Source organism: Macaca fascicularis, chromosome 11 (genome assembly GCF_037993035.2).
Source record: "Macaca fascicularis isolate 582-1 chromosome 11, T2T-MFA8v1.1".
Classification (NCBI taxonomy): Eukaryota; Metazoa; Chordata; class Mammalia; order Primates; family Cercopithecidae; genus Macaca; species Macaca fascicularis.
In genome coordinates, this window is record NC_088385.1 from 35,051,872 (window position 1) to 35,074,108 (window position 22,237).

The 22,237-nt window shown below is 41.5% G+C and overlaps 2 protein-coding genes and 1 pseudogene across 9 annotated transcripts in view; 1 reads left to right on the top strand and 2 right to left on the bottom strand.

Annotated features, from left to right (window-relative positions):
* Positions 1-22,237, top strand: part of FGD4 (FYVE, RhoGEF and PH domain containing 4) — a 260,601-nt gene that overhangs the window by 76,214 nt on the left and 162,150 nt on the right. For 4 of the 8 annotated variants that reach the window (XM_074006572.1, XM_005570528.5, XM_074006575.1 and 1 more), the window contains exon 1: positions 19,803-19,974. The exons of the other annotated variants lie outside the window; for them this stretch is intronic. Coding sequence is in view for 1 of the 4 variants with exons in the window: in XM_005570528.5 (XP_005570585.3) it covers positions 19,965-19,974 (10 nt within the window). In the remaining 3 variants the exon portion in view is untranslated. Of the gene's footprint in view, positions 1-19,802; positions 19,975-22,237 lie in introns of those variants that run through there. 8 annotated transcript variants of the gene reach the window in all.
* LOC123567751 (U6 spliceosomal RNA) lies at positions 4,346-4,438 on the bottom strand (annotated as a pseudogene).
* Positions 14,969-17,390, bottom strand: LOC141408044 (syncytin-1-like). The gene has a single exon (XM_074006583.1). The coding sequence runs from the start codon at positions 17,238-17,240 to the stop codon at positions 15,519-15,521; it is 1,722 nt and encodes a 573-aa protein (XP_073862684.1). The 5' UTR covers positions 17,241-17,390; the 3' UTR covers positions 14,969-15,518.

Here is a 22,237-nt window from a genome sequence, read left to right on the forward strand (position 1 = left end):
CGTTGTTGAATTGATCTAGATGTAATGCATTAGATTTTTCAGAAGAAAGAAAAGGTTTATTCCACATTACATCTCTTCAGAAGCCCACCCAAAGGGGATCTCTGTTTTGGCTATTTATTGCAGTGTAATAAACCACTCTAAAGCTTAGTAGCTTCAACTAGTGATTTATTATGTCTCATGATTCAGTGGGCTGACCAAGCTGTTCTTCTGGTTCATGTGGTGTTGGCTAGGTGCTGGAATGGCTGTGTTCCTCTGAGACTTGGATGGGTGCTCAGCTGGGACCCGGTGGATGCTTGGGTCACTTGTGGAGTTGTATCTGGATTCCAACAGGGAGGCAGTGGATGCTACCCTACACAGTTAAGGACTAGGCCCAGAACCGGGACAGCATCATTTCTGCCATGTGTTAATGGTCAAGGCAGTAATAGGCCCAGCCTACATCAGTGTGGGAAGGGACTAAACAAAGATGTAAGCACCTAGACATGTAGTTCATTGGGGATGATCACCAAAATAACCACTGACCAGACTGTGCTCTCTGGCCCTTCACACATGCACGATAGAGCAGCCCACACAAGTCTCTCTCACTCACTCCATTACTACATCAGCTTGACGGGTCTAGGATCTCATCCTGTAAATCAGGTCCAGGTGCAGGTGAGGCTCCTTGAGTGCAGCTCATCTCAAACTGAAGACCTATGAACTAAAAGGACACGTTATCTTCCCTTCTTCACCACTTTCCACCCCAACATATAATGGTAAGACAGGGACAGGAAAATTGCATCAGATATTCCTCTTCAAAAAGGTATTAGGGGCTGTGGGCCGTGCGCGGTGGCCAATGCTTGTAATCCTAGCACTTTGGGAGGCTGAGGCCGGCAGATCACGAGGTCAGGAGACTGAGACCATCCTGGCTAACACGGTGAAACCCTGTCTCTACTAAAAAATACAAAAAATTAGCCAGACATGGTGGCGGGCGTCTGTAGTCCCAGCTACTTGGGAGGCTGAGGCAGCAGAATGGCGTGAACCTGGGAGGCAGAGGTTGCAGTGAGCTGAGATTGCGCCACTGCACTCCAGCCTGGGCGACAGTGCGAGACTCTGTCTCAAAAAAAAAAAAAGGTATTGGGGCTGTGGAGAAATCAGAGCCCTGACACACTGCTGGTAGAAATGTAAAATGGAACAGTTGCTTTGGAAAACAGTCTGGGTAGTTCTTTGAAGGTTAAACATAGAGTTGCCATATGATCCAGCAATTCTGTACCTAAGCATATACTCAAAAGCAATGAAACCTTAGTTCCACAGAAAACATTGTACATAAATGTTTATAGTTGCAATATAATATCCGAAAGGTGGAAACAACTCAAATGTCCAGCTGATGAATGGATAAATAAAAAGTGATATGCCTGTATGATAGAATTTTTTGGCCATATGAATAAAGTATTCCTACCTACAACATGGATGAATCTTAAAAATGTGCTAAGTGAAAGAATCCAGTCACAGAAGACCACATATTGTGTGCTTCTATGTATATGAAATGTCCCAAACAGCCAAATCTATAGACAGAAAGATTAGCGTTGCTTAGGCTGGGAGGGCTGGAATGGGGGAAGGTGATAGCTAAAAGGTATAACTTTTTTGGGCTGGGAGAGGTGGCTCATGTCTGTAATCCCAGCACTTTGGGAGACCAAGGTGGGTAGATTGCTTGAATCCAGGAGTTTGAGAGTAGCCTGGACAGCATGGCGAAACCCCATTTCTACAAAAAATACAAAAATTTGTCAGGCATGGTGTCACGTGCCTGTAGTCCCAGCTACTCCAAGGCTGAGGCAGGAGGATCGCTTGAGCCCAGGAGGTTGAGGCTGCAGTGAGCCATGATTGCACCATTGTACTCCAGCCTGGGTGACAAAGCCAGACCCTATCTCCAAATTAAAAACAAATTTATTTTTGGTGTGATGAAAAAGGTCTAAAATTGATGGTGGGTGTATGTATCTGTGAATATAGTAAAAACCTTGCCATTGTAAACTTATTTAAATAGAAAAAAGCAGCAGATGTGACTGGGAGACACATGGCCGTGACTGGTACATAGCAGTTCTGACATTTAGCTCGATCTATATCCTTGTTGAGGAACTAGTTCACTACCGGGTGCCTCTCTTTGGCCCTCATCTCCATCCCTAGGCTCTTGGCTGTCTTCTGATTCTTTCTTTTCCACAAGAAATGGCCCGTGTTTTTTGGCCTCTTCCTGTCCGAATAGGGGTGCTAATATTTTTCATTTTTAACTAGCTCTATTAGTCCAAGCTGATGGTGTTTCCACTGGTATATTTCTCTGAAATGCCTTTTGGGTTTTACCATAGATCTTTTAGGTGTTCACAATATTAGATAAAAAATGCCCCTACAAATCTTTTTAAGATAGGACTTTCTTTACCCTGGACTGCCTTTGTATCAGACTGTCATGTGAAAATAACCTTTTATTGTCAAAAGCTCTACTGTCTGGTTTAGTTGATACTCAAAGCACCCACTTAAGATTCTTTAAAGCCTTTTGGTCTAGCTATGTGATTCCAAAAGCATGGGTGTCTGTACCAGCAGCATTTGTATCACCTGGGAACTTACAGTTGAAGTCTGCATCCAGACTTGGAGATGAAAAACTGTGATGATCCATCCCAGCAATCTAGGTTTTAATAAAATCTCCATCTGAGTCTGATGCATATGAACTTTTAGAATCACTGGTCTAACAGAAAGTCCACGAGCAACCACCTAACATCTTCATGAGGTCTCAAAAAAGGGTCTTACCAGTACATCCTAGAGGCTCTACTGGTAGCACTGGATTTGATCTTTGCCCTAAGGCCATTTCTTATTTTGAGTGGTTTTAAGCTTAGCTGGTGAAAAGAGGAATTGTTTTATTTTTTAACCCATGAAGTCCAACTTCTTTGTATTTCCTCTGAATTCTGCTTAAAAAGGAACCAAACAGTTCCTTTTTTAATTCATCTCACTACTCCTGTATTTTATTATAGGCAGCTAAAAACAAGCCAGTTGGCACTTTTGACATTCTTGGAATTCTCCTTAGTTGGGTCCATGAGTTCATTAGGGACCCTTTCTGTCCTCCATATTACTGTATGAAACGGGTCTGCTGCTTTTTCTTGGGTCTCCATTTCTTCAGCCACCAGTAACATATCTATACTGTTTTTCAAATCTTTACTAACAGTCTTCTAGCTGTTGTCTACCACCTGGACCCAAAACCAGTACATATTTTGAGTTTTTGTTACAGCAGAGCCTCACTTCTGATACCAAATTTTATTTTGTATCTGTTGTTGCATAATTAATAATTTCAAAATTTAATGGCTTAAAACAAGTATTTTCTTGAGGATGGTCTTGCAGTTTGGCCAGAGTTTGGTAGGAATGGCGCATCTGTGATCTGTGTGCTGTCAGCTTGGGTGGCTTGATTTGATTTATTTCCAAGATACCTTAATTATATGACTGTCAAGTTGGTCCTACCACCTGAGGTTTTAGTTGGGATTGTCAACTGGGGCCTTAATTCTACTCCACACAGCCCTTCCTGATGCATGTTGCTGCTTAGACCTTCTCACAACGTGGCAGCTAGACTCCAAAAAGCAGGAAGCAGAAGTTGCCATGCCTCTAGCTAGGTGGAGGGTTATGGTGCCTGTAATACCAGCTACTCAGGAGGCTGAAGTGAATGGATCATTTGAGGCCAGCCCGGGTAACAGTGAGAACCTGTTTCTAATTAAAACAACAACAACAACAACAAACAAAACAGAAGTTGCCTGGACTCTTAAACATTAAGCTCACAATTGGTATACAGTGGAATTTCTGGTCTTTTCTGCTGAACAAAGCAGTCATATACCTAGCTCAAATTCAAGTAGGTGGAGAAATATACCCCATCTCTTAGTGGGGGTAGTGACAGAAGACACTCTTGGCTTAAGGTTATGAGTTGGTGAAAAGTAATTGTTTACTACTTGAAAAACTTGAAGATCTGGCCAGGCGCGTGGCTCGGGCCTGTAATCCCAGCACTTTGGGAGGCCAAGGCAGGCGGATCACCTGAGGTCAGGAGTTCAGGACCATCCTGGCCAACATGGCGAAACCCTTTCTCTACTAAAAGTACGAAAATTAGCCTGGCATGGTGGCAGGTGCCTGTAATCCCAGCTATTCAGGAGGCTGAAACAGGAGAATCGCTTGAACCCAGGAGGCAGAAGTTGTAGTGAGCTGAGATCATGCACTGCACTCTAGCCTAGGTGATTAGAGTGAGACTCTGTCTCAAAAAAAAAAGGAAAAACCTTGAAGATCTGGAAAGAGGTAGCAAGAAAACCTTTCCATATAAAGAGCCTCTCTTGATATCAGTTTGTTGAAATCTGATTTTAATATGGAACACTTCACGAATTTGCATGTCATCCTTGTATTCTTCTCTGTGTCATTCCAATTTTAGTATATGTGCTGCCAAAGTAAGCACTATTGGAAGGAATTTGAAATGGTATATTTCACAGATGGACAGAAGTCATTTTAAGTTCCTTGCCAACAGAGTAACACTCTCCAGCACCATTGGTTGTGTCAAAGTTTGTGTGTGACAGGGAAGTGTGAATGCATTTATACATCTTACTTGATCTTACCAGTGAGCTGTGTATTTTTTTAAAATAAAGCTTGCCTTATACACTACTCAATGTAGAGAAAGAGTCCCCTTCCACACACTCGCCTCCTCAAAATAGCAACCAGATGCTCAAGAGTTGTGAACAATGAGAGGCATAATCTGGATGCATGGTAGAAATGATTGTGGTAAACCAAAGAGGGAATAATGGGATGACAGGAGCCCAGGGCCTTCTATCACTTGGAACTTTCGTGGTGCAGCTGTTTGTAGATTGCTAGGAGATGACAAAACAGATGGCAGCAGAGGTTGCCTCTGCCTTTGCTTATTCACCCGAGTCATCTATTAGGTTTGCTCATACGGGATAGTAAATGGCTTCCTGAATTTGTTAAGCACTTAGACTCGTAAATTTCTCCATGTCTTATTTGGAGTTCTGTTTAGAAAAAAAAAATATCAAATTAATGCCCTGTGACAACAGTGATTCAACAGAGTTTATATCCATCTTTCATAGAATCTGATTAGTATTAAGTCTTTGACCTTTATTTTGTTTTTTTATCGTATTGTTGTACTTTTGATTTAATGCTTTTGTTTCTGGTTATACATTTTCTTGATAGCATCCGTAAGTTGTTGGTAAGTATTGAAATAACTTAAATATTTTTCTTCAATGTGATTGTGTTTTTTAATGAGACAGAGTCTCAGTCTGTTGCCCAGGCTGAAGTGCAGTGCCCCGATCTCGACTTTCACTGCAGCCTCCATCTCCCAGATTAAAGCAATTCTCATGCCTCAGCATCCCGAGTAGCTGAAACTACAGGTGTATGCCACCACACCCAGCTAATTTTTTGTATTTTTTGTACAGATGGGGTTTCACCATGTTGGCCAAGCTGGTCTTGATTTCCTGACATCAGGTGATCTGCCCATCTTGACCTCGCAAAATGCTGGGCTTACAGATGTGAGCCATTGTGCCTGACTTCTTGTTAAATATTGAAATAACTCGAGTATTTTTTCTTCATCATGATTGTGAAAATGTTTGGGATAGCACAAGCTTCCCTTAGTTGCTTGCAGTTTTACTCTGCCACACCTGAGTAGTTTGCAAGTGTATCTTCCATCCTCCTCATACCTTACCAAGTCTGGTGGAGTAACATATTTAGGAATGATCTTATGGGTAGCGTGGTTGAGGCATGATCACAATTATGATCCGTGTCATATGAATCTGCATGAGGAATCCTTCCAGCTCCTTCTTGATATTCTCCATCCCAGTGTCAAACTTCCGTGGCCACGATACCATTACCAACTGTTTAAACAACGATGCCCACACTCTTGGTTTCTAGAGATTATTTCCTTCTGTATCTGTGCAAATTATAGCTCCGTTTGCTTTGGGATATGCTAGATACTTATCAATCCGTCAAGCAATTATTATATGTGAACTAGTAAAATGTTAACTAGGAGACACAGAGGTGAACAGGAAATGTTCACTGTAATTGGCTCCTTGGTCTTCAGTCTTCACAATTTTTCAGTCAGATTTGAAAGCTGAATGTAGTTTTCTGAAGGCTTGGAGTATATACTTGTGCTGTTTTAGGAGGTCTCTGAGTTTTTTTGGTGCTCTTGCCTTAGAACTATACTTAGTCATATTTAATATTGTTTCATTTCCTATTAAATATGACTAAAGTATAGTCATATGACTAAAGTTTTGTAAAACTTGCCGTGTTCTATTTTATTTTTAATAGAGATGGGGTCTCGCTGTGTTGCCCAGGCTGGTCTCAAACTTCCGGCCTTAAGCAGTCCTCCTACCTCAGCCTCCCATGAGTTCTTACTATTTTAAACTTCTGTTGTTAAGAATGTATTCTTGCATATAATTTTTAAATTATCCTTTATTTCCCCTGGGTAGGTACATAACTTTCTGATTATGTTCCTTAATTAGCCTAGCAGTGAGAGGTCTGTATTTTCACAGACCTCTCACTGCTGGGCTAATTAAATTTAATCCTCTAAAGATTTTTCCATACATTTCACTCTTCCCTGTAGTTTTAGTAAATTGTCCAAATAGTTATATTTGTTTACTATTTAACAGAATTTATTTTTTCCACTTGACCTTCTCTGCAGAAATCTAAGAAAAATTTATAAAGCATTATTATTTTTTCTTTTTTCTTTTCTTTTTTGGAGACTCAGTCTCTGTCACTGTGGCTGGAGTTCAGTGGCACAATCTTGGCTCACTGCAACCTCCACCTTCCAAGTTCAAGTGATTCTCCTGCCTCAGCCTCCCAAGTAACTGGGACCACAGATGCATGCCTCCACATCCAGCTAATTTTTTGTATTTTTTTATAGAGACAGGGTCCTGCCATGTTGCTCAGCGTAGTCTCAAACTTCTGGACTAAGTGATCTGCCCGCCTCAGCCTCCCAAAGTGCTGAGATTACAGGCATGAACCACTACGCCCTGGCTGTAAAGTCTATTTTTCAGCATATTCTGCTTATTTGCCCCAAATGGATATACTTGTTTGTTTGTTTGTTTGATTGTTTGTTTTTGAGACAGAGTCTTGCTCTGTTGTCCAGGCTAGAGTGCAGTGGCGTGATCTCGGCTCACTGCAAGTCACTGCAAGCTCTGCCTCCCGGGTTCACGCCATCCTCCTGCCTCAGCCTCCCAAGTAGCTGGGATTACAGGTGCGTGCCACCACGCCAGGCTAATTTTTTTGTACTTTTAGTAGAGATGGGGTTTCACCATGTTGGCCAGGATGGTCTCGATCTCCTGACCTCGTGATCTGTCCGCCTCAGCCTCCCAAAGTGCTGGGATTACAGGTGTGAGCCACCGCACATGGCTTTTTTTTTTTTTTTTTTTAAATCTTGAGACAGGGTCTTGCTCTATTGCCCAGGCTGGAGTGTTATGGCACCATTATGGCTCACTACAGCCTTGATGTCCTGGGCTTAAATGATGCTCTCACCTTACATTCCCAAGTAGCTGGAACCATAGGTGTGCATGGCCACATCCGGCCAATGTAAAAATAATTGTGTGTGTGTGCATGCTGAGATGGGGTTTCCCTATGTTGCCCAGGCTGGCCTTGAACTCCTGGACTCAGCATCGTCCCACCTCAGCCTACCAAATTGCTGAGATTACGGGTGTAAGCCATGTGCCCAGCTTGTGTTTGTGTCACTGCAAGACCGGCTTGCAATAAGCTGAGATAGTGCCACTGCACTCCAGCCTGGGTGACAGAGTGAGACTCCGTCTCAAAAAAAAAAAAAAAAAAAAAAAGCCAGGCTTGGTGCCTCATGCCTGTAATCCCAGTACTTTGGGAGGCTGATGCAGGTGGATCATGAGGTCAGGAGATCAAGACCATCCTGGCTAACATGGTGAAACCCCTTCTCTACTAAAAATACAAAAATTAGCTGGGCATGGTGGCATGCGCCTGTAGTCCTAGCTACTCAGGAGGCTGAGGCAGAAGAATTGCTTGAACCTGGGAGGCGGAGCTTGCAGTGAGCCGAGATTGCACCACTGCACTTCAGCCTGGGCAACAGAGCGAGACTCCGTCTCAAAAAACAAAGAAAAAGAATACTTAAATACTGTATTGGTGTGTAAATTATATCTTTAGTATGTAAGTTAAAAGACAAAAGGCAAAACTCCACCTGTCAAAAAAGATTTTTTAATAGGAGGAGGGGGCAGTGAGTGGAGTAAATAAATGGAGAGACATGCTGTATTCATGAATTGGAAGGCTCAGTATAGTAAAGATCTCAGTTATCCCACATTTATATAAAGGTGTAACACAATTCCTATAAAATCTCTAGCAAGATTTTTGTAGCTAAACACAAGATCATTCTAAAGGTTTACATAGAAAGCAAAGTAGTAGACTGGGTATGGTGGCTCACCCTGTAATCCCAGTGCTTTGGAAGGCCAATGCAGGCAGATAACTTGAGTCCAGGAGTTTGAGACCAGCCTGGGGTAACATGGGGAGACTTTGTTTCTACAAAAATACAAAAGTTAGCCAGGTGTGGTGGCTGTAGTCCCAGCTACTCAGGAGGCTGAAGCAGGAGCATTGCTTGAGCCCAGGAGACTGGCTACAGGGAGCCAAGATTGTGCCATTTTTCTCCAGCCTGGGTGACAGAATGAGACCCTGTCTGCGGGGAGAAAAAGGCAAAGTAACTAGGATAGTAAACAGTTTTGAAAAAGAAAAACGTATGTGGGATCACTCTATTCACTTTTAGGATTTATTATGTCACTACAATCTTCAAGACTGTGATATTGGAAGAGAGATAGACAAATAGAGGAAACAGAATATAGAACCCAGAAATACGCGTGCATAAGTACAGCCAGCTGGTCTTTGACAAAGGTGCAAAAGTATTACAGTTGAGGAAGGATGATCTTTTTAACAAATGGTTATAGAGCAGTTGGATGTCTGTGGACAAAAAAATAAAAATACCTCAGCCCCTACATAAAAATTAGCTCAAAATAGATCATTTATTAAAATGTTAAACATAAAACTGTAATACTTTTTTTTTTTTTTTTTTTTTTTTTTTTTTTTTTTGAGACAGAGTCTCACTTTGTCACCAGTCTGATGTGCAGTGGTGCGATCTTGGCTCACTGCAACCTCCGCCTCCCGGGTTCAAGCGATTCTCCTGCCTCAACCTCCCGAGTAGCTGGGATTACAGGCTCGTGCCGCCACACCCAGCTAATTTTTGTATTTTTAGTAGAGACAGGGTTTCACCATATTGGCCAGGATGGTCTTGATCTCCTGACCTCATGATCCGCCCACCTCAGCCTCCCAAAGTGTCAGGATTATAGGCGTGAGCCACTGTGCCCAGCCAAAACTGTAATATTTTCTAAAGTAATACTGTAATACTTTCTAAAGAAAACATAGGAGAAAATCTGATAAAAAGTTCTTAGCCATGACACCAAAAGCATAATCCATCAAAAAAAGTTGATAAATCGAATTTGATTGAAAGGAAAGGCTTTTGCTTTGCAAAAGTCTGTGTTAAAAGGTAGAAAAGACAAGGTTTAACCTGGGGAAAAAACCACTTGGAAACTCTGTAGTTGACAAAACATTCTATCTAGACTATTTAAACAGACCTCAAAACTCAACGGTAAAAAACAAAAATCAATTAATTAGAAAATGGCAAACAACATAATGACATGTTTCCCCACAAAGGATATACAGAAGACAGACGAGATAAGCACGTGTGAACACTTATGATAATCATAAGACCTCGCAGTTATACTTCTGGGCATTTATTCCAGAGAAATGAAATGTTAGAGCCACACAAACAAGTTGTACATGAATGCCCATACCAGTTTTATTTGTAATAGCCAAAACCTATGAACAATGAAAAATTTTGTTTTTTTGAGTCAGAGTCTTGATCTATCATGCAGGCTGGAGTGCAGTGGTGCGATCTCGGCTCACTGCAACCTCTGCCTCCCGGGTTCAAGCGATTCTCCTGCCTCACCCTCCCAAGTAGCTGCGATTAGAGGGGTGCACCACTATGCACAGCTAATTTTTGTATTTTTATTAGAGACTGTGTTTTACCATGTTGGCCTGGCTGGCCTCAAACTCCGGACCTCAGGTGATCTGCCCGCCTCAGCCTCCCGAAGTGCTGAGATTACAAGCGTGAGCCACCTTTCCCACCAAAATGTTCTTTAATACATGAATAGCTAAACTAACTGTGGTACATCCACACAGTGGAATTCTGTGCAGCAGGACAAAGGAATGTGAGATTGGTACCTGCAAGAACTTGAATGACTGTCAAGGGCATTATGTGGAGTGCAAAAAAGTAATCTCAAAAAGTTGCATACTGTGTGATTCCGTTTATATAAGAAACATTCTGTAAGTGACAAAATGGTAGAGTTGGAGAACAGGTTAGTAGTTGCCAAGTGTTAAGGATACTGGGGAGCAGGGCATTGGGTGTGATAAAGAGGTAGTTCCAGGGAACTCTGTTAGAATGATTGTCTGTATTTTAACTGTGGTGATGATTACACAAATCTATACAAGTGACAAAGTGGTATAGAACCAAATACATTGTAGCAATGCCAGTGTTCTAGTTTTCATATTGTGTTATGGTCTTACAAGATGTAATGATCAAAGGAAACTGGGTGAATGGTACACTGGACCTCTCTGTCATGTTTTTGCAACTTCCTATGAGTCTGTAAGTATTTCAAAATAAAAAGCTAAAAGATATATCCAGACTTTAGACCTATGCTGTCCACTAGCCACAGATTGCTTTAAAAATAACATCAGCCAGGTGCGGTGGCTCATGCCTGTAATCTCAGCACTTTGGGAGGCTGAGGCGGGTGGATCACAAGGTCAGGAGTTCGAGACTAGCCTGACCAACATGGTGAAATCCCATCTCTACTAAAAATACAAAAATTAGCTGGGCGTGGTGGCTTGCACCTGTAATCTTAGCTACTCGGGAGGCTGGGGCAGGAGAATTGCTTGAACCCAGGAGCTGGAGGTTGCAGTGAGCCGAGATCATGCCATTGTACTCCAGCCTGGGTGACAGAGTGAGACTCCATCTCAAAAGCAACAACAACTACAACAACAAAAACATCAGGCCAGGCGTGGTGGCTCCCGCCTATAATCCCAGCATTTCGGGAGGCCCAGGTGGGCAGATCACTTGAGGTCAGGAGTTCGAGACCAGCCTGGCCAACATGGTGAAACCCTGTCTCTACTAAAAATATATAAATTAGCTGGGTGTGGTGGTGTGCACCTGTAGTCCTAGCTACTTGGGAGGCTAAGGTGGGAGGATCTCTTGAACCTGGGAGGCAGAGGTTTGCAGTGAGCCAAGATCATGCCACTGTACTCCAGCGTGGGTGACAGAGCGAGGCTATCTCAGGAAAAAAAAAAAAAAAAAAAAAAAAAAAAAAAAACTAAGTTAATTGAAATAAAAGAATAAAAGTTAATTTCAGTTCCTTGATCACACAAACCATGTTTCAAGTGCTCACGTGGCCACCTTATTATATACCATAATTATAGAACTTTCCATTATTGCATAAAGTTCAATTGGGCAGTCTGCTTTAGATAAAACCCTCTACAGTAGTGCCAGTTGTCACATGTCTTGGTACCTACACATTTCTTAGAGAACAGTCTCAAATTTATAAATCAAAATAATTGTCTATACCAGTAAGATTAAATAGAATAAATAAATTTAACAAGCATTTTTTTAAACAGTGCCATGACTTTCAAGGCCACATTCTATATTTTAATGAACAAAGGAAATGAAGTATTTGCTTCATGTTTGAAATAGGAATAAGGTGTTTTTCCTTATCTGCCAAAGTAGTTGCTTTTTCCGTAATAACAATATAGCATATTTAGGAGATGGCAAAACAGAGACAGATGGGTAGGGAAAAGAGAAATTCTGGCATGAAAAGTATTTTGAATATCCCATACTTCTTGTTTTCTATTTCTTAGTGACCAGCTTACCAATGGTAGCTTACCATTGCAGAGGAAGTGTGATTTAGCAACCAGACCTTAAACCAAAATTCTATTTCTGGCTCGAAGTGACCTTGAGGAAGTTACAAATGTGTTCTTCTCATTTGTACAGCGAATAAGCAAATTAAGATCAAAGCAACTCTTGCTGAGTGGACTGTAGGACTGCAAGATATGTTACTCTAAAATGATCCCACTATTCCAGATTATATATAAAATGATTTGCTTACAAGTAGATTAAATGCAGAGTTTTCAGGAATTTAGTTATGCAAAAAATCACATGAGGTAGAAAGAGGAACTTTACCAGGCATAAAAATTTTTAAGTTTTGAGTTTGGGGGGAAAATACAAGAAAACGAAGACATATTGTAAAAGTTTTTATTTCATCCCAGGTTGACAAACTTTGGGAGGATAAGCAGACATTCTGCACTTTAGAATCAGGTTTTGAAGTTTAAATAGTTGAGGATTTGCATTCCAGACCTGCCATTTACTATCTGGAAAGTTACTTTCTCAGTTATAGATGATGTGTAGATTTTCTCAGTTTCAACACCTAATAATGACTTTTTGTTGAGGTGGTTATGAGGAGAGCACATAGCAAGTTAAGTATACTGCTATGATTACTGATAATCTTAATTTTATCAAGATACGGAATATAATAGTGGTATTAGGAAAATATGAATAGCTTATGGTATTCTCTTTTTATGAAGCTTTATTTTTAGCCATGTGATAATTTTTTGTGGGTAGCATACTAATTTTAGCTTGTAACAAATTGGTTAAAATCGCAGTTCCTAGAGCCATTCTGAATTTTAAGTGTGTGTGAGTAAATTGATCAGGATCTCTTGATTTAAAGCCAGTAGGGATAAATCTGTATTTTGTAAAATCTAGAAGGCAGAGAATCTGTGCATAGAACTCAGAAAAACAGCACAATCACACATCTATGAGTGCAATTTTATTTCAGTGTAATCCCTGCAGCAGTTTTCTACGGCTAGATCCATGTAATCTCTGACTGAATAGTGAAAGGTTTAGTCAATTGTAAAGATATATAAAAATCTACAATATACAATGTCAAATTATCAGAAAATATTCCATATAACTTTTCTTTTCTTTGCCCTCCAAACTGCCAAAATATTGAAAAAGAGGTCAAGAACAAAAGGCAGCATACTCATGAGGATCCTTCTGGCCCTGGTTCCCAGTAGCAGTGCAGGACAGTTCCAGTTTTAGCCCATATGGTCAGTTTGAAGTTTCCTGCAGTACTTTTCTGAACTAGAGAGAGGGAACCAAAAATGCTGACATCCTCATTTGACATCTTCACTCCAGCCTGTGTAAGTGCCAGCACTTCCTGTATAAAATCTATCCTGACTGTAGAGGACACCCCCAGCCCTCAGCTGACCTGGATGAGGATGATGGCTGGAATTGGTGAGGTTTGGAAAGCATGAGCCCTCAGATGGACACCACCGCAGTATATGAACATGCTGTGTCTTATTCCTATACCTTTCACTTCATAAAGATCAGCTTTTAAAGTTTATGAAAATAACATCCATTGACAGCAAGTGATTGTTGGAGGTAGGTTAGTAGCTCTCAAAATCACCACTCCATTGCAGTATTATACTAGATTATGGTGTGTTCAAGAAAGAGTTAATTATTTAGATGTATATTGCCTTGGAAATTACACCAAAGAAGATCCATTGGAAGCTCTGAATTGTACGTATCTTGTCTCCCTCATACAGTATGGCTTTATCTTGACTGCCTTATCAGTCTTGGCCTCAATTTTCTTATCCACGCAGTGGGAGGATTTCTAAATGGCTTAAGACTTTATGATGTTAGTGTTACTTCTCCAAGTAGTTTCCTCCATGCTTCCACTTGTTGGTTCATAAGCTATATCAGGTATCTGTTTTACTATACCCATCAAAATTTTCTCACGTACTCTCAAAATGCTTTAAGGTAATACACAATTTTCAGTTTGTTATTCTTGTAGAAACATAATAATTTTAAGAAGTGATATTATAAAGTTGAACTGAGTCTAGGTATTATGGTTTGATTCTGACTTCAACATTTAAATATTACATGAAAAGGGACATTTGTGTTATGTAAATGTTGAATTTACATGGTCATTAATGTTTAGGTGTGTTTGAAACATCTGTTATGTGATAAATTAACTAAAATAACCCTTTTAGGCTAGGTGCGGTCGCTCATGCCTGTAATCCCAGCATTTTTGGAGGCCAAGGCAGGTGGATCTCCTGAGGTCAGGAGTTCAGACCAGCCTGGCCAACGTGGTGAAACCTCACCTTTACTAAAAATACAGAAATTAGCCAGGCATGGTGGCGGGCACCTGTAATCCCAGCTACTCTGGAGGCTGAGGCAGGAGAATCGCTTGAACCTGGGAGGTGGAGGTTGCGGGGAGCCGAGATCACGCCACTGCACTCCAACCTGGGTGACAGAGGGAGACTCTGTCTTAAAAAAAAAAAAAAAAAAAAAAATTTCCCGTTGTATTTTTTAAGAAATGGTGCCTTGCTCTGTCGCCCAGACCGAGGTACAGTGGTATGATGATAGCTCACTATGTAACATCAACCTTCTGGGTTCAAGTGATCCTCCCACCTGTTGAGTAGCTGGGATGACAGGCACGTGCAGTAACACACAGCTAATTTTTTAAAATTTATTTTTGTAGACATGGGGTCTCACCATGTTGCCTAGGTTGGTCTCTAGTTTCCGGCCTCAAACATAAAACATTCATTTGAATCCATAATTTTAATTTATAGGCATAACAAGGATGAGAAATTTGCCTACCAATCAGTGTCTTCCTCTTTTAAAAACCTGACATGTTTTTCTATAGAAATTACTTGGGATTGCTAGGTAACCCGCATAGCCATTCCTGGAAAAAAATGGAAGGCCCTTTTTTGCTTTTGGGAATATGGAGAGTATCCCGGCCCGCGGGATAGTCCGAGTAGGCCCTGGAGGAGGGGGTGGGAATTTGGGGAACAAGAGACACGAGAAATGGAGACAAGACAGTGCTCTGATCAAGTCTCGTTTAATGGCGGTAATGCAGTGCCTTATATACATTTGGAGGGGAAGGGGTTGGGCTAAGGCGGAAATGATCTCATTGCTGAGGGCGTGGCCAGGTTAGTTTCGGTTTCTCCGGTCGGACGTCATGTTGTGCTTGCGCTATTAAGTAACAATTTTCCTGGGCGCGGGAAAAGTGAGTGAAGAAGAAGCAGGAAGAGCGCCATCTTTAATGAGGTATTAGTACAGGGGAAAAAAGGCAAAGATAGGGAGAAGGTGTGGGGTGGAAATGAATATAGCTCAGGCATTTAATCCTCAATTATTATTCGCTATGGCCGGGGCGTGCAGCTCCGGACAGGTCCCCCTTTTTATATTTTTATAAGAAAACCCCTCGGGAACTGCGCCTGTCTTAGGTTGGGTCAACTCACCCCCACCTTCTAGGCCCGTCATGGGATAAGGCAGCAGCAAGGGCGGCCCTCCTGTCTTAGGCTCCGATGGAGATAGTGTCCTCTTACCCGTCATTGACTGTCCAGTTCAGCACACAGGGGAGGTGGTCTTATTAAGGTAAATAAGACTCACCATTTTCAGTCATCTCAAGGCGATGATAATGGACCTGTATAGGTTTGGCCTGGAAGGCCTCAATTTGTTGTCTGACAAATGCCATAAGCTTATTAAGGATTATAGGCCCGAGAGTGAGGAAGAGTAGAAGAGTGAGTAAAGGACCAAGAAATGGCAGGAGATAGGGGAGAAGTCCATCGAGTCCAGTCCATAGTGGATTGGCGGCCAGGCCTTTTCTGCGCTTTTCTAGTTCTTCTTGCAAAGTTTTTATCTTATCTCTGACGATTCCGGATTTGTTGGCGTAAAAACAGCACTTTTCCTGTAAAGCCAAACATATCCCTCCCTGTTCTGCCGTTAACAAATCTAGACCTCTTCTATTCTGGAGAACTACTTCAGCTAACGAGTCTACTTGGTCTTGTAAATCTTGTATAGTACTGGATAAGGTCTGTACATCTGAGATTAATTGATTGGATAATTTAGTATATTGGGTTAGTGAGACTCCTAGGCCTGTGGCTCCTGTAGTAAAAGCAGTGGTGATTCCTAGTCCAGCCAACAAGGGAATAAATTGTATGGCTCGTTTCGGTCTATAAATAAAATGTTCAATAGCGGGGATGGGGATAGGTTCATCTCCAGGGATGATATCAATGTCGGGGAGAAGAGTGGCCAGAACACAAAGCCCTGTCCAATTTGTAGGTAGATACGTATATGCCATGTTGTTTCCACAAACGAAAACCGAGCCATTTATAGCACACAAAGGGTTGGTGGCATTGATTATGGAAGTACAGTTGCCAAACACAACATAGCCTAAATCAATTTCTTTAGTGTTGTTATATGATGGTGAAAAGAGGCAAGAGGAATTAGAAAACGTCATCGGTTGAACTAAGGGGGGGGGGGTAATAGGACAGGAATTATTTACTAAGGATTCATTTGAGTAATTGACATAGGGCAATGAAAGGTTAGGTATGGCTAGAGGAATAGGGGGGCCCATTTTAAGACAAAGCCAACAATCGTGGGCCAGGCTTGTATTGGACATTTGAAGTAAATTGTAAGCAGCATTGAGGATATCAAAGGTTTGGGCATCGAGCCTAAAATTATCTCTAAGCTCAGGCAGGGCTAAAGGGTGATATTGAAGTTCAGGATATGAAGCTTTATGAATTTCTTCTAATTTTTTCTGGACGGTTTTAATTCTTGCAATATCTAATGGGCCTCCTCCATCAGAAATGTGAATGGGCGCGGTAGTGCTCCAACAAACAGGCTTTCCTTTTTGGCCGTTACAAGGAGATTGTACAAGTTTATTAGTGGATCCTAATACTTGTACGTCATTAATGCCTCCAGTTTGTGTTTTTAGTAACGTGGCCGTATAATATGTTCTATTGCCTGATTTGCATTGTTGATAGGATGTATAACAGGAACTATGTACAGAAGATTGGAAAGAGCTACAAGGGCATTCTAGGAGCGGCCCGTTAGGTGAGGTATCTCTTGGAGTAGACTTACATTTCCATAACTGGTTTGGCATTAGGTAAGCTGTCTTGCCCGTGCAAGTCACCTGGGTGATTCTATCTGATGGAGGTTCAGATATTTGTCCCCCTCTGCAGTCACAAGGCTGGCTGTATTGTTTTCGTAATAATTCTTTTGCCTTACGAGGGTCACCAAAACCTGCATAGACTGTCACTATGTTGTATAGAGCGATTATTCTCCAAAGGAATTTCATGTTAGCCTTCATTTCCTGAAAAACAAGAAGGAAAGAACTTCTCAGGGAGATTTATCTTCCCTGGACTGACAATGGTTATGATTTATTTGTCTTACCAATCTTTCAGGCAGCCATCTGGCTGCATCATTTTTTTGTGAGAAGATGCATACTGAGCCTCTTCCCCAAATTAAAACTGGATCGGGGCCATGCCATGAACTATCAAGTGGATCTTTCCATTTTACCATTGCAAACTGTTTTTGAGATTCAGGATGCCAAAAACGGTCGGCAGCCGATTTTCCATGAATGTCCAAATTTAAAAAATTAAGGATAAACAGGGCATGATTGAGTATGTTTCTGGGGGTACCCTTCACGGGGTACCAGCTCCCCCCTTTTAATTTTGTGATAATAGTTTTTAATGACAGATGAGCTCTTTCTACTATACCTTGTCCTTGGGGATTATAGGGAATGCCTGTGGTATGTTTAATTTGTAGGGTATTACAAAATTGTAAGAAGGTTTTGGATATATAACCGGGGCCATTATCTGTTTTGATTTGTTTGGGTATTCCTAAAATAGAAAAGCAGTGTAATAAATGAGCTATGACATGTTTGGTGGCCTCTCCTGTTTGGAGAGTTGCACTGATGAATCCACTATAGGTGTCTATGCATACATGGATATATTTTACTTGACCGAATTCTAAGTGGTGAGTAACGTCCATTTGCCAAATTTCGTTGGGGATGAGTCCTCGGGGGTTAACTCCTAGATGGGGAACAGGTAAATATGTTATGCAGTTGGCGCATTGTTTAACTATTTGTCGAGCTTGTTCTCTGGTAAGTTTAAACATAAGTCTTAAGTTTGGGCGTTTAAATGATGTAAGGCATGTGCTTTTTGCGCTTGTTGCAAATTGTCTGTAGCGACTGTGGCTATGGTTTTTGTTGCCGTGTCAGCTGTTGCGTTACCTTGTGTTAGAGGTCCCGGTAATCCTGAATGTGCTCTAATATGCCCAAGAAAAAAGGGAGTAGTCCTTTTTCGGATAAGTTGTTGACATTGTAAAAATAGGTTAGCTGTGTCTGAAATATGTTTAATTTGAGACACGGTCTCTAAGAGGGGTATTGAATGAGCCAGGTAGGCGCTGTCTGTATAAATGTTAAGTGGCTGACAAGGAAAAGCTGATAGTGCTGCAAACAATCCCCTACTCTACGCCATCTTTTAATATCAATAGTTCCTTCCTGTGGGAACCAAGGGCAAGTGTCTTTTACAAAATCAAAAAATTTAAACAAATCATTACCTTTAACCTTTACTCCTCGTATCTTTAAAGCCTCTTTTAATTGTCCTACATATATTTGATGTTGGCTTAATTCTTGTCCCATTTCGGACGCGTCACTTACCTTCGATTCTGACGCGGCAGGTTCCCACGGTGATCGGAAGAATTTGACTCCTTTTGTCTTCGTTAGCGGTCGACCGTCCTTTGGCGTCCTCTTCCTCACGGAGTCCCTCGTTTCCAGGCCCCACGTTGGGCGCCACGTATCCCGGCCCGCGGGATAGTCCGAGTAGGCCCTGGAGGAGGGGGTGGGAATTTGGGGAACAAGAGACACGAGAAATGGAGACAAGACAGTGCTCTGATCAAGTCTCGTTTAATGGCGGTAATGCAGTGCCTTATATACATTTGGAGGGGAAGGGGTTGGGCTAAGGCGGAAATGATCTCATTGCCGAGGGCGTGGCCAGGTTAGTTTCGGTTTCTCCGGTCGGACGTCATGTTGCGCTTGCGCTATTAAGTAACAATTTTCCCGGGCGCGGGAAAAGTGAGTGAAGAAGAAGCAGGAAGAGCGCCATCTTTAATGAGGTATTAGTACAGGGGAAAAAAGGCAAAGATAGGGAGAAGGTGTGGGGTGGAAATGAATATAGCTCAGGCGTTTAATCCTCAATTATTATTCGCTATGGCCGGGGCGTGCAGCTCCGGACAGGAGAGCTTATACACAGTTTCACTATTCAGCATTGCTTGCACTATTTCTTACAATTTTCTGATGTCTGTCAGAAAGAATTCCGAGATCTTTTATGACCAATTTTTTTTTTTTTTTTTTGAGAGAGTCTCTCTCTGTCGCCCAGGCTGGAGTGCAGTGGCGCGATCTCTGTTCACTGCAAGCTCCGCCTCCCGGGTTCGGGCCATTCTTCTGCCTCAGCCTCCTGAGTTGCTGGACTACAGCACCCGCCACCACGCTCGGCTAATTTTTTTTTTTTTTTTTCTATTTTTAGTGGAGACGGGGTTTCACTGTGTTAGTCAGGATGGTCTCGATCTCCTGACCTCATGATCCGCCCACCTCGGCCCCCCAAAGTGCTGGGATTACAGGCGTGAGCCACCGCGCCCGGCCAAGACCTATTTTTAAAGGGAAGTTTGTTACAAGCCTAAATGCCATAAATGTAATAAAGTCACGTGCATTTGGCGTCATACTTCCTAGTCCACCCCCAGTGTTCTAGAGCTCTCTCACTACATTTTGAAACACCTTCGTGGAATTTTGAAATGTATTACTTGCGTAGTTCCTTGAGGCTGCATCACTGCTAGAAGAAGACTTATGAAACAGAACTCTGTACTTCCCATTAGTTAGTTCTTTATCATGTTGAACACTAGAAGTGTAAGTGTCTAGTGTCTAAATACAGAATGCCTATAGTTTCTACCAATAAATTATGGATCCAAATCCTTGCTCCAGAAGCAGGAAATAGGTTAATCAGAAGACTGCTGGATGTTATGAAAGGAATCTTTTATGGGGGGCTGTGAGTATTGTTTTGCAATTGCCATTTCTGAAATATCTTAGCTTAAAACATTTGGATTTTTTCACTATGCAAAGTATAAAATAAATGAAGTAACAGGTATTTCTCTTTGTTCACTATTAAGTGACAGTAATTTGTACCATTATGGAAAAATTACTGTGGATTATCTTTAGAGTAATTCAGTGTTGTGGTTTTAGCACAAAGGTGTGTTTTTTCTTATCTTCATGATCCAGGAACAATTACTTGAGGGAATGGCATTTCTCCCTGTGAGTTTGTGGCACAGAGTGTTTCCTGAGAGTAGTGGAAGTAAGTGCAACCACTGTTGACCCTTGTCATCTCAGTCTTTTTTATTATAACCTCTTTCCTTCTACTTTTTTCACTTGTCTTCTATTTCTAATATTTAAGATTTATGCTTCAGCCAGTTTCTTAAAACTTGTGTACCTAATATTCTCTTGGTCATCAATTATTTGAGGATAAGAATTCCCCCTGCTGTTAAAACATTAGCAAGGTACATTGGTAATTCTCAGGCTTAAGGATTTCTTGAAATAACATTATCTGATTTATTGGGATCTGAAGCATAGTTGACTCGACTAGATACTTCTATCATTGTGGCTTAAGTGATCTTGTAGTCTTTTATATTTAACTGAAAAACCATTTTAGGTGGATGTTTTTGTTCAGAGAAACATTTTAAATTTTAAACCAATATTTTTGTTGAGTAGGAAGGAGAAAAAAGTAAATATCCAAGTATCAGCTACTATAACATTTTGAGGTGTTTTTCCTCTTTGTACCTATCGTTTTGTGAAACTGAGGCTATACTGTGTGTGGATTTTGAATTATGCTTCTCCCTCTAACCCCCACCAAGTATCATTAAATTATTTCAGGTTACTAAAATTTCTTAGGAAATATCCATTTCAGTTGCTGTACTCTATTCTGTTACAGGGTAGTACCTTAATTAACACATCCACTATTATTAGATATTTAAAATTTTTCTAAATTTTGTTTTATAAATAACCGTGAGAAGAACATGAATTTGTAAGACTATTTTGCAAGGTGCCTTTGGTTGGGGGGAGTCTCACTGTAGTTGTATTCTTGATTTTAAGATATCAATAATAGCTCGACCTTAGATTTTTAAGCACAAACATTGAATTAGGATTTTTTATTTTATTTTTTTTTTTTTTTGAGACGGAGTCTCGCTCTGTAGCCCAGGCTGGAGTGCAGTGGCCGGATCTCAGCTCACTGCAAGCTCCGCCTCCCGGGTTCACGCCATTCTCCGGCCTCAGCCTCCCGAGTAGCTGGGACTACAGGCGCTGCCACCTCGCCCGGCTATTTTTTGTATTTCTTAGTAGAGACGGGGTTTCACCGTGTTAGCCAGGATGGTCTCGATCTCCTGACCTCGTGATCCGCCCGTCTCGGCCTCCCAAAGTGCTGGGATTACAGGCTTGAGCCACCGCGCCCGGCCGAATTAGGATTTTAAACACATGTGTTGGGCATATATTTGTTTAAACTTATGAATATTGCCCTTTTTACACTTTTACTTCTATGTGACAGGTAGCCATGTGCTTACCATTTTAAAATTTATGTTATTGTTGTTGTTATCATTATTATCATTTTTTAAGAGACATAGTCTTACTCTGTTGCCCAAGCTGGAGTATAGTGGCCTGTTCTCGACTCACTGCAACCTCTGCCTCCTGGGTTTCAGTGATTCTCGTGCCTCAGCCTCCCAAGAATGACAGGTGCATGTCACCTCGCCTGGCTAATTTTTGTGTTTTTAGTAGAGATGAGGTTTTGCCACGTCGGCCGGGCTGGTCTTGAACTCCAGACTTCAAGTGATCCGCCTGCCTCGGCCTCCGAAAATGCTGGTATTACAAGCGTGAGCCACCATGCCCAGCCAATTTATATTATTTATTTATAGAAACAAGGTTTTCTCACTATGTTTCCCAGGTTGGACTTGAACTCCTGGGCTCAAGCAGTCCTCCCACCTCAGCCTCCCGATAGCTGGGACTATGGGCAAGTACCATCACACCTGCCTTAGCCATTTTAAAAATGTGGATTCCATTGCTTTTTTCAGAGAGACAAAGTGGAATGGAAGCCATAGAACTTATTCAGATAGCTGGACCCTTGAGAAAACTAATAGAGGACTTCAACTAAGACAAGCTCTTCTATGTTCCCAGTCTTATATGAATGAAAACTAGATCCATGCATAGGAGATAAATCAAGCCTGGGCTGTGAAAATGTTGGTAACTGGAAAAACAGAAATTCACAAAGC